Genomic DNA, 26,558 nt, shown 5'->3' on the forward strand with positions numbered 1-26,558 from the left:
CAATTACCAGTACTACAGAGAAAAATGAGGAGTATATCGTACGAATATATATATATATATATATATATATATATATATATATATATATATATATATATATATATATATATAAGAATACAAATCATACGGCGAATAACAATCCTTTCAAGTGCACTGGATACAGCAAGGGATCACGTGTGTCAGGGATTGATTAAGATAAATACATTAAACTGACAACGAACAGTACGAAACTAGTATCTAACTAGCCTGAGCGCTTTCGACTCTTTAATGAGTCTTTTTCAAAGGCAAACACAATAACATAGACAAAACAAACAAATAAAATAGAAAAACGGTTATGTCTGAAACTTTACATGGATATTTCTACAGGAACTCAACCTTTCAACTGTATTATGTTTCAACTATTTTATTTCATTTTGTTGCTGATACTGGAAAATATTTGTATTGACCTAGAAATTGATGAGCCATAACGTCTTCTGTTATTATTTGTAAATTTATGTAAGCGCACATTATATCCCGGATATTTCATTGTAATAGTGGTCATAGGCTACTAAGCAAATTTAGAGAATTACAGTCTACTATACATAAGGCAATTAATGTTCGCTTAAGCCATTAATATTTTGTATAATTTCACTCTAAAACTTGACATTCATGAATCAGTGAACCGATTCCGGGCATAATGTACTGACATAATGTGGCATAATCAGTTAAACCGGGCCGTAGATGGCGATGCGTTGATCAAAACAAAAAAGTCACCAGACAAAATGTTACCTAAAATACCGACGCGGTAATACCGTGAAATCTAGTTGCTGATAATGTGTCTATGGTAACTCGCCAAAAGGTAGAAACCGAAGAAGAGAAAAAACATTACAAAGTTATGTAGATATAAAGTTCAATAATGCTAAAAGTCTTGTTCTTGTAAAATTAGATCGACCATGTAACCTAAAATAAAAATTAAGATCATGAAATAAAAACACAAACTTTAAATCTTGCAATGATAGTTTCTGGAGCTGGTACAGTTTTCGTTTTAATGTAAAAATGAAGTAGTGTCTACTCAGACTTGATTCACTGCTAACGCCTTTGGCAATACTACAAATAATAGAGCAATTGACGTTAAAACAAGCACAATATTATGTCTAGATAAATAGGGGACAGCCGGTTACTGTCTTACGTAGCTTACTTGTTATACCTATATGACTGACAGGAAGGCTGCTAGTTATTTTTGGTTACCGCAAAAAATAACTGGCAATGGATTTCAAACATATTTTAATATTGTCAACGAATAAGTATGCTGCCATAACCTCTTCCTCCGCCAGATTTTGTTTTCTCCAGGGCTAATTTGAAAGGTTTTACTATGATTTTTAGCGCACGTTGCTTCTAGAGTACCTATGGTTTTATTAGCCAATGCAATGCCACACTTTTGTCTTGGAAAGTTGTGTTATTGATATTTACTCTAAAGTTATTCTCTAAGTCTCTTATATACCTAAATATCGAGATCTTTTGGTTTTTATGTCTTGCAGCACATTATGCAATTTGAATTTTTATTGCATCCCTGTCCAATTTGAAAATTTTCTCACGTGGATTTTATCAAACTCACGCAGATCAATTTGTGTACTTTCTTTGTAGAGAATGAAGTCAACATTTTTTTTTATATATAATGTAATCGGTTAAACTAGTGTATGGATCGCTACAGTTATCATTTTGCCGGCGATTTCACTTGTGCAAATCTTCCTTAGCCATTATTAGTTTGGCATTTGTTTTATGATTTCATAATACGTGCCCTCTGCAGTCTTCGAAGTTTTGTTATGTTGGAATTAGATGTATTACCACAAATTACATTACAAAATTCCAGTCACGGCTGAATATAACATTTGTAAATAACGTCCCTATACCTAAATGGAATGTACATTTTGATTTTCCTAAGTAGCCAAAGATAAGAACGAATAATCTATTAAATTAAGGTGAAAGCCCGAAATAAATCTAGGTCAACTACATGCAAGAACAGAATCTTTAACTGAAGTTAAGAAGAACCTGTCGCTCATGCTCTGATGAAAATGAGGAAATAAAAATTAATAAAAATGATATAAATAACAAGTTAAAGTATAGTGACATTATTTGACATTATAGAAACTATTAACTTATTTTGGTCTTATGAGGCATAACTCATTAGAAAGATAGCTAAAATGTTTGAAGCATGATAACATGACTAACACAGTTAAGATATTTCCATAAATTATATTCATCCACGTCAACTTGATAGAATTACATATTGCATTCCTATCAAAGTCAAATAATTCAATATTGATACAAAATTAACATTGATCTTTTTGCGACATGACACTAATTTAATCATCCTTATGGAAGAACTGGAAAATATTATGTGAATAAGAAACATGGAAATTATTGACTTGTGTGTAAATTTATACATATTTCCCTATTCAAGGTAGATGTGATGAAAAATGTTTGAAGAATGATGCCTTGACATCGACACAAGTTCTTTTATTTCTAAATAAACAAGTGACAAGAAGTTACTTGATGAAGTCATCACATACTTATAGAGTAATGCACACTTCACACTTCACACTGGTTAATTGATATAGAAAATATCACACTGATTAATTGATTGTCGAACATCTTAACGAAAATACAAAAAGGAACAGAAGAAAGAAACTGTAATATCGTCCAGTAACGAATTAATCCAAGGAATGTGGTAGTATGTGCATAGGGTGACAATTAATCATCTATCTCAATTAATTTGGCATTTGTAGCCTATAAGCCGACCATTGAGTAAAACATACAATATAAATGATATCACTGGATTGCAGGCAGGACGATTTTCAAACTGTATCATAATGTAAATGAAAACCAAAGAGTAATTTTGTTTTTTTACTTTATTGTCCGTAAACAACACATCTAGACCTAATTTTGCAACAAATGTCATATCAACAATGCTAGGGATTACGACACCAAACTAAGATTACATTTGACGTACTGATTCTAATGAATGACCAAGCACATGAAGAAAAAACACAACAAAACCCTATCTGATGAAAAACGATAATATGTAAATAGAATGTAATCTTGAACAACAAAACCCTATATGATGATAAACGATAATACGTAAATATAATGTAATCTTGAACAACAAAACAAAAGCGAATCCATAAAAATCTAGAATAGATTTGTAAATAAAAAAGGGATTTAATGAGAGAACACCATACTGTAGAATAACATACAACAAACAAAAAATGTACATGTAGAAGGTATTGGTTTCGTGGGCTGAAACTAAACGTCCCAAAGACCTTAGATAGCATCACTGTTTGTAAATATCAATTCATAAATGAATCAATCAGCAAGTAAATCTGTTTTACACCTAAAGAAACAGTGTTCTTCTTTAAATTAAGGCAAGGACTTATTTAATATCCAAACATGACAGGTAATATGTACACACGAGGTCCAACTGATCATCCATTTTCTTTTGTTGCTAAGTAAGTTTCTTCATCAGCTCATTAACCTCGGTCCTAAACGTATCTTCCGGATCGGTTGTTTGTTTTACCCTGCAGAATACACGTAAATTATTTTATTAAATATTTTCATAAACGATCATGCAAAGACAATTTCCCGTACAATTACAACCAAAAACTATCACAGTAAAGCTTTGTATTAAACGTGTTTGCGATTAGTATGAAAAATGTTATTAATAGAAGAAGGGGTAAATAAAAAAGACCATAGATTTTAGAGAGAAAGAGATCAGCTGTATAACATAGCGGACATGAGTCTTAAAGAAGTCAACTTTGGCAGAAGAGGTCTTCAAAACTCGAACTTACCAAGCACGTGCACACATGACGGCCCACTTTCTCGCTTGAGTCTTGTTCAGTGTCTGTAAAGCCTGGATGAGGCTCTCCAACCCATTTATCAATGACGGGCACTTGTTTCGGAAAACTACCAGTATCTATAACAGACATAAAATAATGAAGGAGAAACTATATAGAAAATATTTTGAAGAAAAATCAAGAGGCCCAACTGGGTCTAATATGAATAACAGTCTCACTCTGGCATAAAAGCCTAATTTCGCAACTATCTTCTAGGCAATATAAATGAAAGATCACATGCAAAGTGATTTCCATCAAATTCGATTAACGTGAATTAAGCTTTCGTATTCTAGAAAGCTTTGTACTTTTGCCATTATCAATAAATGGGTTTATTTCTTGGTTCATCTGCAACATTTGTACGATTGGAAATTTCCAGCTATTTTCTTTCCTTTGGTCAAATTATTTTGACATTTCTTGAGATAAAGTGTTTGAAAATGGTATTATTATTATTATTATTATTATTCGCAACGACAGCAATATGTAATTAGGGATCGTCAACAAATTTATAACCATACAAAAGCTTCGATAAATGAATACTTTCTACCAAATCAGCTAACTTTTTGCTTATGGAATATTGAGATCGTTTTTTTTTCTTGGCTTCCTTTTAGTTGTTGGTTGGTCAATAATTTTGTAATAGAACACTTAGAAGCCTTAAAATATGATCTTTCTGCAATATCTCGTCAAATTTTGTTTAGGGCATTTAAAATATCGATTTGTTAAAGTAACGCCCAAAGTTGATGGCGAACAGCCATCAGTCATCATTTGTGCAAATTTTAAGGGCACTCACGCCAGAATGCTTTCAAATTTGGTTGAACTCTTTCAAGAGCATGTGTATAAGCAGAGGTTCAAATATATTCAAGTAACGTTGACCATATTTTAGTCACAAAATGGAATTATTTATATCGAATCGCATGGATTATGTTAACTTCAGTGACATTGAAGAAAATGTATGAAATGTTTTGCGGATCATATCATATTTGTATTCTTATTCTTGAATAAGATTCTGTACAACTGTGAAACAGTATGTCCATCACCTTATTAGCAGCAGCTTTTTAAAACTTGTTATACTTTCTGCATACAAACAGCGGATATATTAGATGGCGGAGAGGTTTTACTTTTAGAACGTGATTCGAAAAGTGTAAATAATGTAATGGTGGATGAAAAGTTTAATCAAAGTGCAAGGGAATCAAAACGAGTCATTCAACATTTCAACTTGTCATCTGGTCTGGGTAGTATACCTTCATAACTTTCAAACGGCCGTTTATGTAGCGCTTGTCTTCAACGATCTCCTTGTGTTCATCTTCGGTCAGTTGTAACACCTGGGCCATCTCTAAGGTGGGTTCTAAACTTGTGCTAATAATTGCCAGGTAGCTGTCTGACATTGGCTTTGCGTAGTCTGCCAGAAATAAATAAATTACAACGTAAAATAAATCGTTCATAGTCATGTGACACAATGTTGATCTTAGGATATTAAATACCTTTTCAAATACAGGTAAAATTTAAGTTTTAAAAGTAAATATATGACTCAAAAATATTGAAGCAGATCGTTAAATGAAGGTTAAATTTACAAACATTAAGTTTTCAACTTAGCTAGGTCATACATATGATATATTTTGTTCCGCGATATTATCGTCGAGGTGTGTAATATGCCAGTATATCGATGTCAGCAGAACTGAAAAATGAGATGACTCCAAGTTTGTATGATTTTGGATAACTCTGAAAACGAATACAACTGAGTTAATTTTTCTTTTAAGTGTTTATGCCATATATACGAGCTGTTCAGAAAATTCTGCATTGGTGAATTTAGAACCTGTTTTGAAAAACCACCCTTTCTGCCAAAAATTAATGTTTCTCAAGACAGGTGGTCTCTCATAACAGGTCACAATGCTATATAATCAATCAGTTTGTGTATTGAGAACATGGTCTCTCAAGACAGGTGGTCTCACAGAACAGTGGTCTTTCAAGACCGGTTTCACATATAGGACATTCTTGATATAACGCGTCTACAGAGTTTAGAATCGTAATGAGAACATGATAAAATAGCAAGTGTGTGACATCTGTACAGTTGTAGGAAAGCAGATTAGAAGATAACAACCTTGTATTTAAAGATTCGAGGATGTTAACCATATGTGTACTTTCCAAGACTGACTTATAGACGACATTAAAACACAATTGACGTCATCCAATCCTTAAAGCCAAGACTTATAACTATTTTAAGCAAGTATTGCAAATTTCGTCGAAAATTAACAAAATATATCATCCTCATTCTGTATCCCATTACGGGAGTCATTACGTCAACTGTTTTCGACATTTTGACGTAGATTTTGCTGGTTAGATATTAGCTTTGAACCTCGAAGCATTCTATGATTCAATGTCCACGTATTGTGAACTGTGCGCACGCGTACATTGAGGCTATATCTATTCATGCTGGAGATGTAGCCATATTATGCCAGGAGAGTTTTGCTCAACCAGAAGAAATTGATATTGAATTGCCAGTTAAATTTTGACATTTATTCAAAGCTATCGCAAAGGATTTTCTATTAATTTGTTTTTAAATGTTGCTTCTTGAGAATGCTAGAAAAGAAGAGAGAGAGAGAGAGAGAACGTGACAAATGCATCAAACTACTTACGTTTTCGATGAATTTAAATTGAAATTAGCAATGCGTAATTAAAGAAGACGCAACATTTAGTTGTCTGAAGAAAGCTGACATCTCCTATTTACGTATTTGTTTTCAACATCCTAATAATGCGATTCTACCAGTTGATCAATTTTGTTGTGTAATCTTCTGTAAAACTGCTAAAGGCCAATGTGTAGCTTTATTTATGCTCAAAATAACATAATCTCTCATAGAATATTTTAGAGGTAGCAAAACCCTTAAATTATCGTGTATTTTCTGTCAGACAGACTTTCCTTCACAAAATAGGACCAACATTGGTCGGATAAATCAACCCCACAAACCTGTGTTGATACTAACGGACGATGCGAAGGTCTAATATAACCTGTCTATTAAAATGTGCAATTTCTCTGCATGCAGATCATTCCGGAAAAAAAACCGCTTACTCTTCAGACACATACCGGTAATTGGTAATATTTATATCATGCGCCAAATTTAAAATGGTCACAAGACAGACAGTTGTACTATTCCAATCGGATGTACAAGTCAACAAACATAGTATTAGTAAGTGTATAAAATGTACACCGATATGTACAGCCGAATTCGGCAGTAGATAATTGCAGCTTTTAATGAAAAGGTGATATCAGCCTCTAACCTGAAAATCAATATCATCACGGGCGATGGTCTGATTTATCGGCCTTGACCAATAAATATTAAAGTTTTAAGAAAGGTCTTACTTTTTCATCATTTTAAAAGAAAATTACGATGGAATCATTTTTATTCGATAAGTCAATATTCCATCTTAATTTTAGATTCATGTCAGTAGTAAATAAAATTTTCTTCTGTTTCTTATACCGTTTAACGGTGATTAAGAATGTATGGTGGCCGTGCAACAGGATGAGGGAAATTAAATAAAATGTTATCAAGGTGTTGTCAAACCATCGTTCGTCATAAGTACATAATCAAAATGTTCCATATTTGAACAGCTATGGCGAAAGCACCGTAAAGAAACCTCTCATTTTTAACGTTCACTAGCATGTTAGCTTGATAATGATATTAAATCAGTAAATAATTTTGCTGGTAAAATATCAGGAATATGTATATTAAAATATGAATCCAAGGGAAGGAATTCAATTGGATGAGTGTCCGTCTGTCATTATGTTTAAAAGGTGTTACTATTTTACCTCCTGGATTGAGCAAGTTGCTGTCCATATAAGCTTTCTTAAGCCACTTGTAAAATGTATCGTCATGGTCTGTTTGTTTATCATGCCTGAAAATAAATGTTAAAACGTATTAGATTATGAACTCCACCAATTGTTTTATTCAAACGTTGTGTTTGAGACTACTGTATGGATATGTCAGGTCAATGAAGCCTCAACAAAAGCGACCTTACAGGGACCACAAAGTTTATGCAGGTTTTAAAAGCATGTCAACAAAGTTCCAGAAACCAATTCCTGTTTTTATTTCATCTTTTTTTATACAAAAGCCTTCCCCCCGCCAACACAAATACTAAAACAAACTATGATGTTGCTTTACAGCATAGTAACAGCTTACTAGTAGCACCTACTAATATATTTTTGTTATTGCAATTAACTCTGCACAGAGATGACTCTTTTATATAATAAATACTTTTTATTATATTATTCGACAAAAAGGAATGCATTTCATACAATTTGTCCGTAACAACTATTGTTTCCAGCAAATATTGAAGTCGCTGACTCAATATGTATATCGTACTATACATAGACAATAAAAGAACATTAACAAGCCACGAAACAGCCGTTTTAAATAAATTATATCTGCTGTAATCTGGTATTTTTATGAGCCACTTTCTTTAATATTCATTCCAAAATGATAGTAATGCTTTCCATTTCTTAAGGTCAGCGCGAACGTCCTTGCTCAATCCAAATGCTCCTTTGGCGAGAGCAGAAACGATGACAGGCACTCCCAAGTCATCTTTTGTCGTGTTCGTGTCACGCCATTCAAGAACAAGCTGGAAAAAAAACGTTTTTGTTAAATTACACTCCATAAGAACAGACTTATGTTTGAATACAATTTAAAGCATAGAGGAAACGGATTATTAAAGACTAGTGAAACTACTTCGACCATTTTGCTAAGTTCCCTAGTGTTGTGTAAAAATGAAAGGTTATATATACATGTACATCACGCGATTATTCATTATACTAACAACATGATTAGTTTTATGAATAAATTATACGAGTATATATAAGGTATTTGTAATTATCACACTTTGTATATTTCATTTATAAAGAAAATACAATAATCTCGCTTTTGCTCGTATTGTGTACAAGTTGTTATCGTTTGGACAGAAAATTTATCAAAATGAGAACTAAAATTGACACGCTGTTATAATTGTATCAGGACTTATCTTTTATATGTGTGAAACTAGTGTGTAAGTTAATATTAACTCTTTCCGTCATGACTTACCACTTATTAGCGAAATAAAAGTATACATTAACATCGGCGCTTTCTGGGCCTACACTCCCTTTGTCAAAGCAAGCATTCAAAATTAACACACACACACACACACACACACACACACACACACACACTGTACAAATACGAAATCCGACATGTTGCTTCTTTCTGTTCCTTGTTGTTGTTTTCAAACGAGTACTAAAATAATGATCCATATACCAGTATAAGTGATAATGATTCTGGAACTAAATATCTAGGAAATAAACCTGACCCATTATTACCAAGAGATAAAGATCAGAGAAACATGCGTCTGCCCCCAACACGGCCACCGAAATCCACTTGCAGTGGAAATACATCTTCATCTAACCCCACTTGTATTATCGTCGGAACAGCCAATGATTCTTTGAGTAGTCTGGTCAACTGGAGCAGGTTAGAGAAGTTCGAAAACCAAACCACAAAAACAAAAAAGCAACAGCAACAAAAAAAGTCCCCTTCTAAAACGACTGCGCTTATTATAACTAACGTCTCAAAGGCTGTCTTTGCGCTTACTGTTTCTACAGTCGTCTCAAAGGAGCGCGTTGCCACAGCTTGTGGTATCCAGTTCGACGTTCAACTGTAGTATTTCCACAGATTTAACTCACGATTGCACATCTGTGCGAAGCCGTTCTTCAGATTTGTGTCGGTCATACAGTTGTTTATTTAGCCCTGCGGACTTCCGCGCCTCGCTTGATAAAACGAGACATTGTAGGGACCTTTATGACAAGTAGCGGCAATCCACTTCATCAGTAGTGCTGTACACCGCTCTTAACATTGTCCCGAATTCTTTAGAGTCTCTTGTGGCTGTAGTGCATGGCTGAGAAAAAGTAGTATCCAAACTAAAATGCTTGACAGTGGTTAAAGCTGTTGAATTGTGATAAGCGTTCTCTGTAACAGTCTTGATCCAGGTCAGCCACAAGTTACAACAGCTCCTGCAGCTGAATGTGTTGATATGCAACTGCCAACTCCAAGCAAAAACTGAGAGCAAAGTTGCAAATGCTTATAGATGTCCTCAACCACGCATTGTATCGTGCATAGCGCTTGGAGTCTTCGGTTAGTGGCATTTTATTAAAAATGTCAGCGAAATGTTTCGTCCCATACGCTCCGACCACATGCATTGCACTGTCTACATCCTTGTATCTTTACGGGGCAGTGTATAGGAACAACTGGCTTCTGATTCGTCATCCAGTAGTTCATCACCGTAGTTTTGCGTAACGGTACAAACCACGCTGACAGAGCTCTAAAATAAACATTTCTGACCGCAGCAGTGCGGGTGATAAGAACCTCTAGTTGAAAGATTAGCAGCACTAAAACAGCAGAATTCTGTAAGCAGCTGGTAAAGGATTAATTGGCTATTCTTTTGTAGAAGAAACTCATACCTTTTATTAAGAACAAGACACAGCTCTTTCCCTATTCTTCCCCTGCATCACGTGTCCTTTTCGGTAACATAGTGTCACTCAGAATGTTTGTCGGCGAAAATCTTTAACGATCTACGTGTACGCTTATGTAAGCATGTACAATGACTCTTCGTTTTGCCTTCCAGTCATGGTCCAGCTAGACAGCTGCGGTGTAGGCAGTTTAACACACACACAGCTCTTTTTCCGTCGCATATGGATCAAATGGACATCGCAGCCTATGCCACTAGTAAAAGGGACACATCAGATAAGATGGCTTCAGTGATTCAGGAGACCTCGACAACAGCACTGACTAGTCACTAGATGCCAAACATTCTGCTGCGCTTTCGTCTGTTGGAGGTGATGGTGCTAAATAAAGCCTTATAAACATGAGCAGCGTTCGCTGGTAAGCGCTACAGCTAACGTTTGTGATAACGTCGTTCTCCCAGTCCTGGCTGTTTTACTGTCTTGGGACTCAAATTTAGCCTAGTATTTAATATGCCATATTTCCCACTGGAATCGGCTGCTTCAAGGGGACTTATTTTCCCGTCGCAAGTTGAGTTCTGGTGTTGTAGTGCTGGATGGAGACGTGAATTTACATTGATAGATGCAACACTATATCAAGCAAATCTTGCAGATGTCTTGCGAAGTGCGTCGTGATAGTGATTATCTCTTTTTCGGTGTTCTATTGGGTTATAAACAATATTATACATCAGCCTGATATTGATTCATTATGTGCATCCAAAACCACGGTAATTCAAATAATTGATTTCAGTATATGTGACTGCAAGCCACGGATGGCCAACATTCAATTGATACATTAATCCGATCATCTGCCGCCAGCTAAACCCTTTTGACTTGTCAAGAATACAAATAGACTAACATGTGTAGACTTCAGAGCTTTCCTTTGCGTCAACTTCATCAAGAGACAATTTTCTCAAGCGTATGACTGCCTGCTGTCAAATTATAATTACGTTTGTTAATAGTTTTTCTTCATCCAGCCTCATTAGGGAGAATATCAAAACTGAACGCATATTTGCTTGTAAACCCGATAGTCGTATGGTTTGCTTGAGCCATTCCGTGCAGTGTCTTGTGTAAGGGTGCAATTGTGTTCTGCACAGAGTTTCCTTATCTGTTAGCAGAAAATATAAAGAAGCTAAGTTATTAGTTATATGGTGCTGTTATTGTTACTAAGATTATCGTAGACAAAAACACCATCGGAAATCATTGACACCAAACTGATGTTTAACTTGTTTTGCCAAAATATTATTGACGTGGTTGGCTAATTTTGTATCGGTTAGTGGTTGCAAACAATCTGGTGTCACATAAAAATGTCGGGGAAGCTTACAGTAAGGCTTTACTATTTCGTGATCCGGACTTGCATATTGGCCTGATTCACATAATTTCACAGCAGCGTCTCTTGAAACGCGCATCAGGTATATATTTTAAGATATTTATTGCAAGTAAAAGATTCTGGTGACATATTACATAATATTTATCACACTAGTGAGTGGGAAAACATGACGTCATTCCATTTTTTGCAGTACATTGATAACTACTAGAGGTTTGTACTGGCTGGCCTTTGATCTATTTTCTACCGAGTTGGATGGAACAATGTTAAAGCCAGATAGTCATTTCATGGTTATCGACAAACGGTTTGTCGACTACGTTCTTACAGTTAGAGTCAGGTCTCTACAGCTTTGGCATGCTTGCAAAGCATAGAGCTGGACATTGCCAGGAATATCACTTGACGTTGCCGAGACCAAATGACTATTAATGATGGTGATTATGAAGTGAAACTTTGCCCTGGCTTTGGCTAGATGATGATGGTAGGCTCACAGCATGACAGAACGAGGAATACATATATAGCGCCCTACAGTACAGATTGTAATAGTACCACATATTCAGTTTTCATCATTATTGAAAATCGTACTGAGCGATCTAAGAAATGATTGTTCTTCACGAAGAAACACAGGCCAGGAACGGAAACGTTAATATTGGCAGCCACCATAACAACAATGTGCTTGACCCTGTCAATGACCATGATACTACTATCAAGGACTATGTTGACCGATTGGACAATATCACTTGTGGCCTGTATAAGCGATATGAGAATTTGTATGCCTTAAACCCTATTAAGACCTTTATCATTGACGTGGCAGCAGCCTAAATATCTGGAATTAAAAGGTTGATGAATATACTAAAAGGACTCTATCCTATTCTCCTGACTGGAATACTCGACGCGAGTGGAGATACGAAATCCAGCAGCAGACTATATGTAGAACCAAATAATGTTTGTGCGTTTGTCGGCGAGATGATAACGATAATTTGCTCACACACAGTTAGTACGAATGTTACAAAACTGATCATTTTTTTATCTCACAACCAAACATATTATGGAATAGAGGCCATTGATATACGGCTGTTGCTGCTAATTTCATAAAAGTAGAATTAATCGGCGTTAGTTCGGTGGCGAAACCAAATTCTGATTTTGATTCTTCATTAACATTAAAAATTGAAGCACTTAGCGTCTCATATTTCAACAGTTCGTATCCGAATGTCCGTGACGAAATATCTAATTCCAATGACGGGTATGAATCTAGTGTTATCGTTTCTACCGACTGTGAGCGCTGATGGAAACTATATACTCAGTAAATCAGCGTGCATCAGTTTGAGGAAGAACGATATAGAGGGGTTCCGTACTATGAAAAGTACAATTGGGCTGTTGACTGCATTAACAATGCACTGCTTTCTCTGGCTTCGGTATGGAGGGATATGTTGTAAGCCGAGCTTCTACCATCAATGCCGCCCCTGTCGTCGTGGGGCTTGATGCAGCCGCTCTTGCCTGCGGACTGGTTGCGATTGGGTATAATTATATTAGCCGACGAGATTCATGTGCTAGCAGAAGCCAAACTGAACAGCTTATCAGATTACAACTCTAGACCTTAAAAGATAGAAACAATTCCGATGAAGAGCTCTGGCTAATGATGGACGAAATTGAATTATATCGCCGAATGGGACCCCAAGTTAGCTTTGGGTCCACAAAGCGCACTTTGCTTTTTCAGTCGAGGAACAGGGAAAGAACATATTACTCTAGTAAGGACGCGATATATATATAATTTCGGCCTTTTAACAAAGTACCACCTCTTAGTGACCGTTTTATGAATTTTTATAAAGTTCTGTCTAAGTCCTTAAACTTGCAAGTCCTTAAACTTGCAAGTCTGTGTTTATTATTCGGACATCCCTTTACCAGATATGTCAGGGGACGACAAGTACGAACAATTCTTACTAGCACCTTCCCCCCACCCCCATCTATATTCATTAAATCATACAGTTGTGACAGAAACGTACGCGTTGGGCAGAAATGCGGGAGCCGCCTTTTTGACTACTTGTAGGTATGCATACTTTTTATTTCTTAACTGCTTGTATAAAGAACACAGTTACTTTTTCATCGAAAGTCGGCTTGTGCGATAATGTGTAATGTTGTAAATGTCGCTCCGTAGACGACGGAATCTATATGATCTAGTGCTAATTCAAAACGAGGGAAGTCAATATTTCCTAATATATCAGAATTAGTATGTTGTGTCCTCTAGCTTATCTACCTCCCCAGGAGTAGCTGGGTTTTTGCCACTTTTCTGGCGTCTTTTGCTTAACACGACTGGCAGGCTAGCAATAGCGAATATCGGTCACAAGAGTGTAAATGCTCGAGGCAACCACAAAGAAAAACTGCGAATGTAAATTATCGGTAACGTCTCATTAGAGCGCAAACCATTAAGGCTTATCCCACTAGAGCGCAAAAAAATATTTTTGTCCTACTAGAGCTAATCTTATTAGGGCGCATCCCATTAGAGCGCGAAGAACTAGTATCACTAGAGCGCGAACTAATCAAAAGAATTTTGAAGAAACAAAGTATTTATTATTCTCGTTCGAGGGGTTGATCATTGATCTTTGCATTTTATTATTTTACGATGTGTCGTACTCATACTGTCCCTGGAGCTGGTTTCTTTGTTTTCCTTCCCGGTATATTTCTTTAAGACATATACTTCCTTCTTCAGATATTAGGTCTATTACAGTATTGTGTTTGTGTTATATATGTATCTATATTGTTTTATTCATGTAATATCGTATTTGTGCTAGGAATGACCACTTTATATATTTTAATTTGCATTACATTTTTTTATCTACTTGTTTATTTGCGTACGAAAAAGAATAAACCGGTGTAAGGTATAATAGTTGTATAAAATTATGTGTATTGATGGTTCTCTGGTTTCTGTCTAGTAATTATTTTCTAATAGTGACGAGACCGCCGTTTTTGTACATATTATACACACACACACACACACACACACACACACACACACATACATATATATATATATATATATATATATATATATATATATATATATATATATATATATATATATATATATAACATCAAACGTGATGGCAATTCAATCTTGTTGAACTTAATTTTTTTTCCGCGCCGTATTGGGAATGCGCTCTAGTGAGATTTTTTTCGCGCCCTAATGGGATTAGCCCTGATGAGAATTTTTTTCTTTAGCGCCTCACTGAGCGGCGCTCAAATGGGATGTGCTCTAGTGAGACCAAACCAAATTATCGTCTGTATATTAGTAACGAGATTTTTCTTAGAAAGGCGCACAGCTATAAAGGGTTTTGACACATTTTTAACAGGTAATCCGTTTGCATTTACTCACCTTTTTCTAACGTTGCCCTATCAGAAAACACTAAATTAACAACAAAAGCAAAGTCATTTGCCACCATTATTGCACCTGTCCATCAAAAAACGCATTATGCTTATAATTAAGTGCAACAGTAAATGAATGACGAGAAAGTACCATCCTCAACTTAATTGAGAAAACTTGCACAAATTGGACGCGCTTGCAGAACAAATTGATATTACCGGCCGAGGAAGTTAAACGCGAGTTGCTTAAAGCAAGCATAGATCCAGAAAATTTCAACCTTGCAAAGATGACCTAATATAGAAAATAATGTCACCCTGGATTGCGCAGTGGGTACACGCTTCCCTTCCAAATGTGGTGAGACTGCATTTTTGGCGTTGGGCGTCTTCTCAATTCTACTTACTTCTCCAACTGCTGTTGTTATTCTTTTTTTTAAAAATTCTATCATAAAAACATAGTCGCAAGAATTCTTCTATTACGTGCCTTCAGAAACGTAATATACTCCGCTTCAATGGGCGAGTTTGAACGAAATACGCTCTACAATACTTATACAGCGAGCATCTTTCCTTAAGGCCTATTTAACAATGTGCCCGTGCACACGTTCCACCCATAACTTTATAATAAAGGCTTGTGCCAGGCTTCATAAATGCATCGTACAATTTCTAAATTGAAAAAGGGTACATTTCTGCTAGAAAAGGTGTTATTGGCAGCGGGTAGTGGTAGTAGTGGTTGTGCGCTCGTTTCTCAGTTCTTTTTCTCTTTGTGCTTTAGTGTGAGTTTTGTGGTGGGGCCGGGGGATTAACCGCTAGGTGTTTATGACATAGAACAAAAAGAAATAATTCAACGTTTAATTTCACAACGTTGCACCGTCTATGGTGACAAAGTAGTGGTTCTTGAGTAAAGTATTTCCCTGTTATTTTCGATGTAATATAAAGCTAGTTTGCACCTTTAGACTGGCACTTTGTTGTTAACTTGTGATATATAAGTAATAAAATTCGAATAAACATGATCCCTAGAAAACCATTGCCAATGAAAAAACCACATTATACGCATGTGTGTGCGTTTCTACAACTAATTAGCCAGTGCATTCACGAGAAATCGAAAATAAATATTAGGTACTACCCTATCCGATTGCAGGTGTTTTTCTCTCTTTTTATCATAAAAAATCCAAACTGTTTGTTTGATTCTATGAGTAAACGAACTAACTGGGTAAGTAAGAGTATCAGTATAAGGAAATAATATTTTCTCTAGGTGAAATCGTCATTTTATTTTCTGCGATATGATCGAGTATTCCAAAATATGTTTTTCAATAAACGGAAAAGTGAACCAGTTAATAATAGGTATAGGTTGTCGCCCTAATGCAACTTTACCATAGTGAGTTTGTCCAAGAGATCCTCTTGTGTGGTAAGGACCTTTTCTACCTCCGAGAAGGGTATTCCCATTAGAATTATCACTGGAAACCAATCATGCTTTAGCTTCGCTACCAGATTCGTCATGTAGCTATCATTCAGGAAGTCTGCAATAATTCAAGATGTACGCAGAATAACACTGTCTTCATATATATACTATCACGCTTTCAACTTCATCTAATATGAGCTATTAATGTGTGAACAAGTAGGTCTGCCGGATTACCATTATAAAACTGAATGACATCTAGGAAATAAATCTTATATAATCTATGCAACAATGTCTGATTAAATGCTAATCTTTCTGATTCAGAATATTCTTATTATTACTCAACTCAATGAACAGTTAGTGAATGATGATATATTTTGCAAATACTTACTATCTTTGCTTGGTGGTACCTCCTTTCTTCTTTCATGATCTATTTGTCGAAAGATGCCATAATAATTATTGAAGAACAAAATCAAGTGTTTCAAAGTTATCAAAGAAATTAATGCTGCACTACAAATACGAATTTTCTTGAAATAAAAATCAATTTATTTCCTTGTTTTGAAATAAGATAACTTTTTCAGTGAATCATACAATTGTTCTGCAATATGAAAAACAGTTGCTTGTTCGCAACAAAACATATAAGAAGAGAGGCATGTTGGCCACTACAGTTGCGGCATAGAAAATATTAGTCATATTTCTAATATACAATGGGGTATGTGCTCGTATACTAAATTATATAGAAAAGACCATTTTACCAAGACAGCCAAGGTTAAAGTTCATGATAATAGTTGAAACAGTGCAAGATGACTGAGGGAATCAAAATTCAAAGTTTATAGAAATTTGCCAGCAATTACTTTCTATGAAAATGTGAAAAGCGAACAGAGAAACACAATAATTTACAGAAATTTCGAATCTATGAGCCACTCATCAACTATTAATATCTCCGGTTTTTAACATTATATTTGATTGGATTTTAATGCGCATCAATAAATGGTGTCGAGACATTAAGGGTAAAGCGTCATTGTCTCTAACAAAACAAAATGTATGCATTTACACGAACACTTTCCTTTTGTCAGCTGGTTACGCTAACCAAACTTAACCACCTCTTCGCAACAAACTGATAGCAACTGTTTAAGAAATGTTACCGAACTCAAAAAAGATCTTGGGTTTTCCAGACTTATCTCGAATTAATTATACTGAAACAATGTGCCAAAATTTTACCTACTTAAATGTGGATTGTATACAGGGTCTTACCAAGCTTACAATAATCTTGCAAAATTGTATAATTTAGTGAGTCATACGATTGAATTCTCAATTTAAATATATTCTAGCACTCCAATATATAGATTAAAAGTGATTTATTGCAAGAAGATCATTTATATATACCATTTGTACTGTTGGTTTGAACTGGCAGAATCCTCTCCAGTTTGAACTCGAAGCTGGACAGCACCTTCTCTTGATCAGGGTTTTGATCCCCTCGGGCACTGACAGGTTGTGAGGGGAGTTGAATAATCTCCAGTCCCCCATTAGCAAAAGGTCTGTCCTCGTTAATCTGAATCTTGAATTGCTGAAAATTGTCTCTTTTAGGATGAAACTCCAAATTCACATCTTCTGTTATTCCTACAACTCTTATAAATTCGTTCAGTTTTACTCGATACTTTTGTTTAGACAAGGCTGCAAAGCTATCTTTCGATTTCGATTCTTGTTTTTCATAACCCTTAGTCTCCCAGTGATTCTGTCTCTCCTCTGCTTTGTCCTTGTGACAGCATTCAACTGCCAGCTTCCACGTATTTGTTTCCTCTATTCGTTTCATCAGCATGAGAAAGATGACACGATGCTCGTTCCGCCTCGATTTTTTGTAGAGATAACTGACCTGTCGCTTTAACTCGTTTGCGTCACTCTTGCGGGAATAAGACTCGATACCAACTTTCCTAATAATCAGAGTGAATCACCAGTTAATATACCTTGAGGGTTATGCATACAGCACAAAAATTGATGCCACACGGTCGTATGATATATATGATCTCAAATGGGTAATGATTTAATACTGAATTTAGTAAACGAATTGAACTGATGTTGTTGTAGTGTTTAAAGCCATTTTTCAGAACAAGATACGCGTTGCGTGGCGGCCAGTATAACCGGTGGAGGAAGAACCTTGGAAAACCCCAGGTAAAACCACCGACCCACGAGAAGCTACAGGCAAGCTTTCTCAAGTACCCACGGTAGCTGAGCTTGAGACTCGAACCCACGCAGACAGAGATGAGATGGCAGTGATCAGGAACGGCGAGCGCTTTAGACCATCAGCTATATATATATATATATATATATATATATATATATATATATATATATATATATATATATATATATATATATATATATATATATGTGTGTGTGTGTGTGTGTGTGTGTGTGTGTGTGTGTGTGTGTGTGTGTCAGGCATGGGGATGACAATATTAATTGTATGACAGCATTACTTGTATTAGATATTAATTCTGCCTAGTATTATCAAGCATTCTTCTATAAAATCCATGAATAGCAATTTCCGTTTGTTTGGTGTAATTGACTATAACCTTGATTTCTGTCGTAGGAATCCGGAATGAGAGTGTAGTTAGATGAACATTAGGTACTAGTTCGACATGCAAGTGTGTCTGCTACACACGAGTACATATACCACCGACTTTGTTCCATCTTTTTTTCGATAATGTGTGCTAAGTCGTAATGGTATATTTAGTGGTGCATGCGTGTGCTCACCTAGGTAATTCTCTAGCCTGTATGACAGTATTGTTTATTATATATAACAGTCGTAAAATAGTAAAAATGTAATCTTTAAATAAACGTGCTGGTACACGTAATAAATATACGTTTATCAGTACATTTTCTTCAATCATTTAAAACGTGACATGAAATCACTACGATGAGAAACTAACTGAGTATAATCAAGAAAAAAATATGTTTTTGAAAGTTTTTAAAGAAATGAAATAAGAAAACTGATAGAGAAGAATATTTCGCAAACCTGTATATAAACTATTACCCTAGATTACATCTCCTTAAGAAATGAGACTCTAATATAGTACGTAATGGGAGATAACGACCATGAGGAGGATGAAACGTTACACTCTTTCACACATTCATTGGAATGCAAAATTGAGGGTACTAGCGAACAGTTTAGTTACTAGAGTATACAAAGTATCACCTAAGTTATTATTAAATCTGGACCAACCAGTTGTGTATTTAGTGTACATATAAACTATAAAAATGTTCATTTACAAAAGCAAGCAAACATACACAGAGAAGGAAGCCACATCAAAAACAACCATGCTGTTGATAATATTCACTTCCAGGTCCAAGACAGACCAGTTTGTTTCGTCTTGTTCTTCGTCGTCTTTGTCCATGCTGAGAATCATTACTCTTCCTGCCCCGTTATAGTTGTTGGGAAGTGGAACCTTCAAACTAATGGCCTTGGTTGGTTTTCCGCCCTCAGTATTGATGGAGTAGAAGGAAGTAGCCGAGATTATGTCCTTGATATCTTCAGTCTCTGTTTCTGGCATATCCGGTGGCTCGGTTATCTGTGTATAGTAATCAATGTGTCAAAAATATACCCAAGGGAATAAACCATCAACAAATGGACCAAACAACATAATCATAACAGTTTTTAATAAAAACGTATGTCGACATAAAGTTATACTGCTGTTTATAATTAATACAATAGATGCATCTTTTTTGTCTACATTGTGTAAACTAATTACTTCCAAAACTGTTTCGTAGCGCTGATGATAAGTCACATGATGCTGATGATCGAAATAATGTAGTTATTGAATCCAACTAAAGGAAAATCAATAAAGGGTCATTAATAGATGCACAAAAATATTTTAAATGTAATAAAATATAAACGTATATGTATGTCAACTGGTGCAGCTAAAAGGCTATATATAGCATCGAAATGCAACGAGAGATAAATTGGACGAGGGTGTAAACTGTGCAATGAAGGATATTAATACACCATATTTCCACATTACGTATCGGTATTAGGTGTTGGCTGAAACCAAATGCTTACCGGTCTTCATTTTTCAGTGAACATCATCCAGATTAATGAACGAAATTAAATATTTGTAACAGACACTTCATTTCTTGATAGGAGTTCTTATTTGATGCCTTTCAAGAGATCGTATCATGTTTAGAAAAGATTTTGTCCCTAAATAACCTAATTTTTCCTATTACTTAAATAAATATTTTCTTAGGTCATACTGTCAAACGAAAACGACAATGTATGGAACTTGGATCAGATTTAAAAACAAGTAAAATGTCCCTGTTTCATACGTATTTTCGAAAAATCTATTGACTTATGAGTCACGGCATGGTGTGCATACAAACACTGGTTGTACTAGACATGAACAGAAATCTGTGCTGGTTGCCAGTACGGAATACAACGTTCGACATCTTGCATAATTTAAGAGAGCGATTTATGTTCACTTATTGGAGCACAGATCGAGTGCAGATAATGAGTGAAGAGAAAGAGGATGGACCAGGGTGGGGAAGGGGGAGTCGTTTAACATTTGTTTTCAGGTTCTGCACGTGGCTACGTCCAGAGTATGAATAGTGCTTCTTTCTTTATGTATTCTAAGTTTCTCGAAAGTAGTTCGTTTGACATGTAACTAGTTGATTTGAGTAGAACACAGCCTCTTTTAAGTTAGACATTTTGTAACTAAATAGATTCACTGTGGATTGGGAGTTTTCAGATTTGTCGTTGGAATATCAGGAGATAAAATCATTATCGTGTTCATGAACACCGTATTAGATTTTCACTACCAAAGTTTTGTATTATTCTATGTTGATAGTCTAGTGCAACATCGTACTTATGGATAAACAAATTATATATGCTGATAGTCCATACATGAATCATATTTGTTGATGAATTCATATATTAATAAAAAAATTGATAAATCCATACATTGATTTATTTGTTGATAAATCCATACATGAGAATGCAATGATCGTTTCCATGGAAGAAAAGTACCAGTTATTATATCAGTTGATGAACACAGAGTGCATGCGTAGGCAGGCTAGGTGCGTCGCTTGTTTAGTTTATTTGTCTATGTTTGTCTGATATGAGTTGCTATTAAAGCGTGTCAGAAAGTACGCGTTTGTTGATCATATAATAAACGAACATCTCATTCGCTTTTGCTGTATGTCTTCGATAAATCCAATGCCACTCGGTATCACCCTGTTACACTAGACATCGGCTATATTGTTGTACTCTATATCTCCAAGATAGAATTTTGTTTAAGACATGGTGCATATATTCTAGTGTGATTCGTAGACGTTTAATTATTGCATTACTGATCCCAATGTGGTATTGCACATGTTATTTAATTTGCGAATGTGTTTTAATGCCAGGCCATAATGAAAACTAGTTTTGAAATGAATGTGTTACCATGGACCAATACAGGATCTTCTTCTTCTTCTTCTTCTTATTATTATTATTATTATTATTATTATTATTATTTATTTAGGATATTATTATTATTATTATTATTATTATTCACAACTATATGATCTTAAACTAAGTAACAGAAAGAAACAAAGCAAGCAAGTGTAAACAAATTAACGAATGTCTTCATATCCTAAGTTATGACAACAAAATTTAAAAGGAACTTTTTATTATTATTATTATTATTATTGCCACAAGCATTTATTAACAACATCATTTACACATGGACGTGCACATATAGACTTTGCGAGTGTTTTATGTTTATGTTTTCAACAAAGAGAGATATATATCAGCCCCACCCCCATTAGAATTATGGTCTTAAACTATATTACTGAAATGCATTCACTTTAAACACAGTTTACAAATAAGGCACAGCGTATAAAATGCCTGTTCAGTTATGACATATTTTTATATTAAAACTTATTACTTTACATGAGCATGAAAACCATAACCGCTTTTATTAGATTTCTAAAGCGACATAGAATATAAACATCTTTTTATTCCTCCAAGGAATAACGTTTTAATAATTTTGTAAGCAATGTGTTTTTCTGCACGCTAAAGTCCGCTGATTTGAAACAATGCAGAGTTTGGAATAACCAAGGTCTATGTTCGTTTCCTAATATAACTGATATTTGAAAAGGAATACTTTATTCAAGTGTTTCTAAAAATCTTTGCATGCTTCAAACGGTCAGTGGAGAATTGATAATGCAGACAATAATGATATTAGTTTTTCAATAAAATACAATTATGTTTCTAATGTGAAAACGTACTTCCATTGTGAGTTTGGTCGGTTCCTCGAAAGCATGCTCTGGTATTGTTATCTCTACACGGTCATCTACCGTGGATCGGACTGTAGTTGCCTCTGTTCCAATTTCAAAAGTTTCCCTCTTTGGACGGCTAACTGCTACAAATGCGCTGAACGTTTTGAGATCAGCTTTGAACTTGCACGTCCATTTCTAGAATAAAATCAGACAACTTATTACGACAATTGACTGTATAATTAAAATGTTGCTGACTTGGGGTATATTTGTTAAAGTATGTACTAAGACTAATAACGACGCAATTATCATCAAACATTAATCATATCAATACACCTTATTTATTATAGACCAATGTAAATTATCTACTCATAAACAACTGTAAGCAAAAATTTGGCATGATAATGGACCGGTTCATTTGCATATGAATTTTCGCCTTTGGGTCCATGCCTACAATTTGTTGTACCTTTACCATCATATTCTCCTCCACGTCCGTGACAACGAACTCGGTGCCAGCGTTAGTTTTGATGACCAGTTCCTCCTTCTGTCCTGGTCTACTGAAGAGGGGCATCACCAAGATTGACGGGATACTGTGCGTATTACGACTAATACGATATACAAAGACATCGCTCATAACCTCCTCTTTCTCCTGGAAACCAAAGTCAATATCGCTGTTCTCAGTCGTGGTTCGTCTGCATAACATACTGAAATAGTCCCCTTTTTCAGTCGTAATGTAGTCCACAACGAGTCCACTCTTTTTGAATGTTGTCTTCGATCCTTCGTAGATTTCGTTTGTTTCCGCGAGTATCCTAAAAACAAATAGAATGTAAACTGGTGCCCAAAACGAAGAGAACGAGATCAATTTAGCTATTAACTGTTTAAAACAGTTATATGAATGTTATCGTTTAGCTTTGTCTGTATAATTGGTAGGATTCTGTACAACGATTTGTAACTTTAAACGTCATTAAATTCGATGCAGGAATTTACAATGGCTTAGAGGTTCCGTACTGGATCAGATGATCTGAAAAGTGTACAATAAAATAAACATTTCTATTGCATGCAGAGATTAGATACCTTACAAAAACAGCATATATGGTTATTGTAAATATCAAATATATTTAACAATCTCCATCATCTGTTTTCAACTTTCTTAGATGGCTGCCAACTAGGGATATTGCAATATTTGTATACTTAAAAAGCTGTTATTCTGTTTAAGGTCATAAATAATTTAGTGCCAGAATATCTTAATTTTTTAAGTTTGTACGGAAACAATAGCACAAAGTATATGGTGGAGTACACACACACACAGAGACATACAGACAGACAGACACACACAGATATATATATATATATATATATATATATATATATATATATATATATATATATATATATATATATATATATATATATATATATATATATATATATAAGAAGAATGTCACAAATATAGTCCAGGCAGCCCACTACGTTACTAAGATCATGGAAAGTTCCAGCTGCAAAGAGCTCTTCGAGATTACTAACAAGCTAATGTCAAGAAAGAAATCAACACCACTTCCAACTACCTTCTCTCCAGTCTACCTTCCGGACATGTTTGCAAATTTCTTCCGTGACGAAGTACAAACCATTAAAGATAAGCTTGACATCACAATTTCAATTGACTCGTCGTCACCATACAGTTGGGATAGAGAATTTGAGCATCAACCATTAGCAGTATTTGAACCTGTCTCTATGGATTTCGTAAGTACAATCGTGATGAAGAGTGCACCAAAGTCATTTGAACCTGATCCTATTCCAACATCACTGCTGCTTGAGTGCTTAGATCCAGTATTGCCTTCACTAATTGATGGTATTAATACCTCTCTCTCATCCGGGGAATTCCCATCATTTTTCAAAACTGCCATTGTAAAGCCTGTACTGAAGAAACCAACACTAGACCATAACGATTTAAAGAACTAACGCCCAATTTCTAATCTCCCATTGATTCAAAAAAATTAGAAAAGGTTGTTCTATCCCAGCTTGCATCTCATCTAAATTCAAATAGTCCTTTTAGCAATGTACAATCTGAATATCGCCCTTGCCACAGTACTGAAACTACTCTTCTAAATGTAGTTAATGACATTCTCTCTGCGTTGGATAGCAGAAAAATTACAGTTCTCACCCTCCTTGATTTGTCTGCAGCATTTGACGCAATAGACCATGCTATATTACTTCACCGTCTCCAGCATGTATTTGGCATTCATGATACAGCCTTACTGTGGTTCAAGTCCTACTTGGTCAACAGGACACAAATTGTATCTGCAAATGGAATACACTCCAGCCCAGTTGATCTATGTTTTGGTGTTCCACAGGGGTCTCTTCTTTGACCTGTTCTTTTCATTCTGTACACTCAGTCGCTTTCAAGTGTCATAGATCATCATCCAGTGTCTCACCAATTGTACGCTGATAACACCCAAATATACAAATCTAGCCACCCAACTGAAGTTGATGCTACTATCCAAGGTGTAGAGAGGTGCATTTCTGATGTGAAATCATGGATGACTTGCAACAAGCTGCAGATGAATGATGATAAAACTAATTCTGATGGCAACACAAAGAAACTTACGCAACACAAAGAAACTTACGCTCCTCTTCTGACAATCGTATACTCATTATTCCCACTATGAAAACAAAGTCATATGGTCAGCGTTCTTTTGCATACCAGGGCCCAGCAACGTGGAATGAATTGCCCACTGAACTTAGACACAAAGACAGACACAGTTATCACATTCAAGAGTGCTCTCAAAACTCACTTATTTCGACTGCAAGAACAAACTTAAAGACCTAATAATGTTTCCTATCAGAAATATTCTCAGCATGTTTTTTTTATTTTTTAATGTTTTATCTAATTTCATGTTGTTTGCTTTTGGAATTACATTATTATGTTTCTTATTATTATTATTATTATTATATATATATATATATATATATATATATATATATATATATATATATATATATATATATATATATATATATATATATATATATATATATATATCACGACATAGTACGTAGTATAATAAAATATCAAGATCGAGTTGCGGACAGAGTATTTTAAGAATCTTTTTCAAACACCAGTACAGTTCAATGGAATCGTTTGCAGCATGATGTTAAAAAAGCAAACAATACTTAAGCTTTTACGAAATGATACCTCAAAAAATATTTTTGTTAGCGATACAAATCTTATGACCACATAAAATTTTCATTGGTAGCTGTGATGTATCTATGTGATACTACTACTACTACTACTACTACTATTATTATTATTATTATTATTATTATTATTATTATTATTATTATTATTATTATTATTAAATCAACGCATTAATCGACGTGAAAGCATTTTCTTGAAGGCTTTAAAATCAACTGCGAAATCAATGGAATAATAAAGCTAGATCGTACGTGTCATACTGCAAAATCAATGGAATAATAAAGCTAGATCGTACGTGTCGTCGTCTTCTTTTGCTGCATGTTGAAGATTGTTCAAGGCCATTCGCATTTCTTCACTTCGGCATAAGTCTGAAGGTGTTTTTCCATCCTAAGATGTGATAAGAAGCGTTTTTGAATTGAACAAAGATGTATCGATATTGCAGCGTAAAGTTAAAATTCTTCTGTCTTTTTTCATATTAACCAAAGTCAAATCTTCTCTATAAAAATTATTGTTTTGATAGCTGACAGTCACATCTTTTATAGTGCAGCATAAATAATCTCTCTCTCTCTCTCTCTCTCTCTCTCTCTCTCTCTCTCTCTCCCGCAGTTGCAAACATAGTTATATAAATTTATAGAATCACTTCAATTGTCCCAGCATTGTTTGTT

At 35.0% G+C, this 26,558-nt stretch overlaps 1 protein-coding gene across 3 annotated transcripts in view; it reads right to left on the minus strand.

Annotated features, from left to right (window-relative positions):
• Positions 1-2,873: 2,873 nt before the first annotated feature.
• The window catches only part of LOC149788904 (uncharacterized), a 56,741-nt gene continuing 33,056 nt past the window's right edge, over positions 2,874-26,558 (minus strand). For 2 of the 3 annotated variants that reach the window (XM_089975033.1, XM_089975032.1), the window contains exons 7-18: positions 26,189-26,280; positions 23,167-23,509; positions 22,713-22,898; positions 19,740-20,020; positions 17,838-18,382; positions 16,843-16,881; positions 16,427-16,572; positions 8,352-8,477; positions 7,669-7,753; positions 5,108-5,265; positions 3,825-3,949; positions 2,874-3,554 (exon numbers count right to left, since the gene is read on the minus strand). In XM_089975033.1, coding sequence (XP_089831159.1) covers positions 3,482-3,554; positions 3,825-3,949; positions 5,108-5,265; positions 7,669-7,753; positions 8,352-8,477; positions 16,427-16,572; positions 16,843-16,881; positions 17,838-18,382; positions 19,740-20,020; positions 22,713-22,898; positions 23,167-23,509; positions 26,189-26,280 — 2,199 coding nt within the window. In that variant the 3' untranslated portion in view covers positions 2,874-3,481. The remainder of the gene's footprint in view (positions 3,555-3,824; positions 3,950-5,107; positions 5,266-7,668; positions 7,754-8,351; positions 8,478-16,426; positions 16,573-16,842; positions 16,882-17,837; positions 18,383-19,739; positions 20,021-22,712; positions 22,899-23,166; positions 23,510-26,188; positions 26,281-26,558) is intronic. The other variant, XM_089975034.1, reaches the window with a different exon arrangement.

This window comes from Sinohyriopsis cumingii, chromosome 11, assembly GCF_028554795.1.
Source record: "Sinohyriopsis cumingii isolate HCF-2022 chromosome 11, ASM2855479v2, whole genome shotgun sequence".
Taxonomy (NCBI): Eukaryota; Metazoa; Mollusca; class Bivalvia; order Unionida; family Unionidae; genus Sinohyriopsis; species Sinohyriopsis cumingii.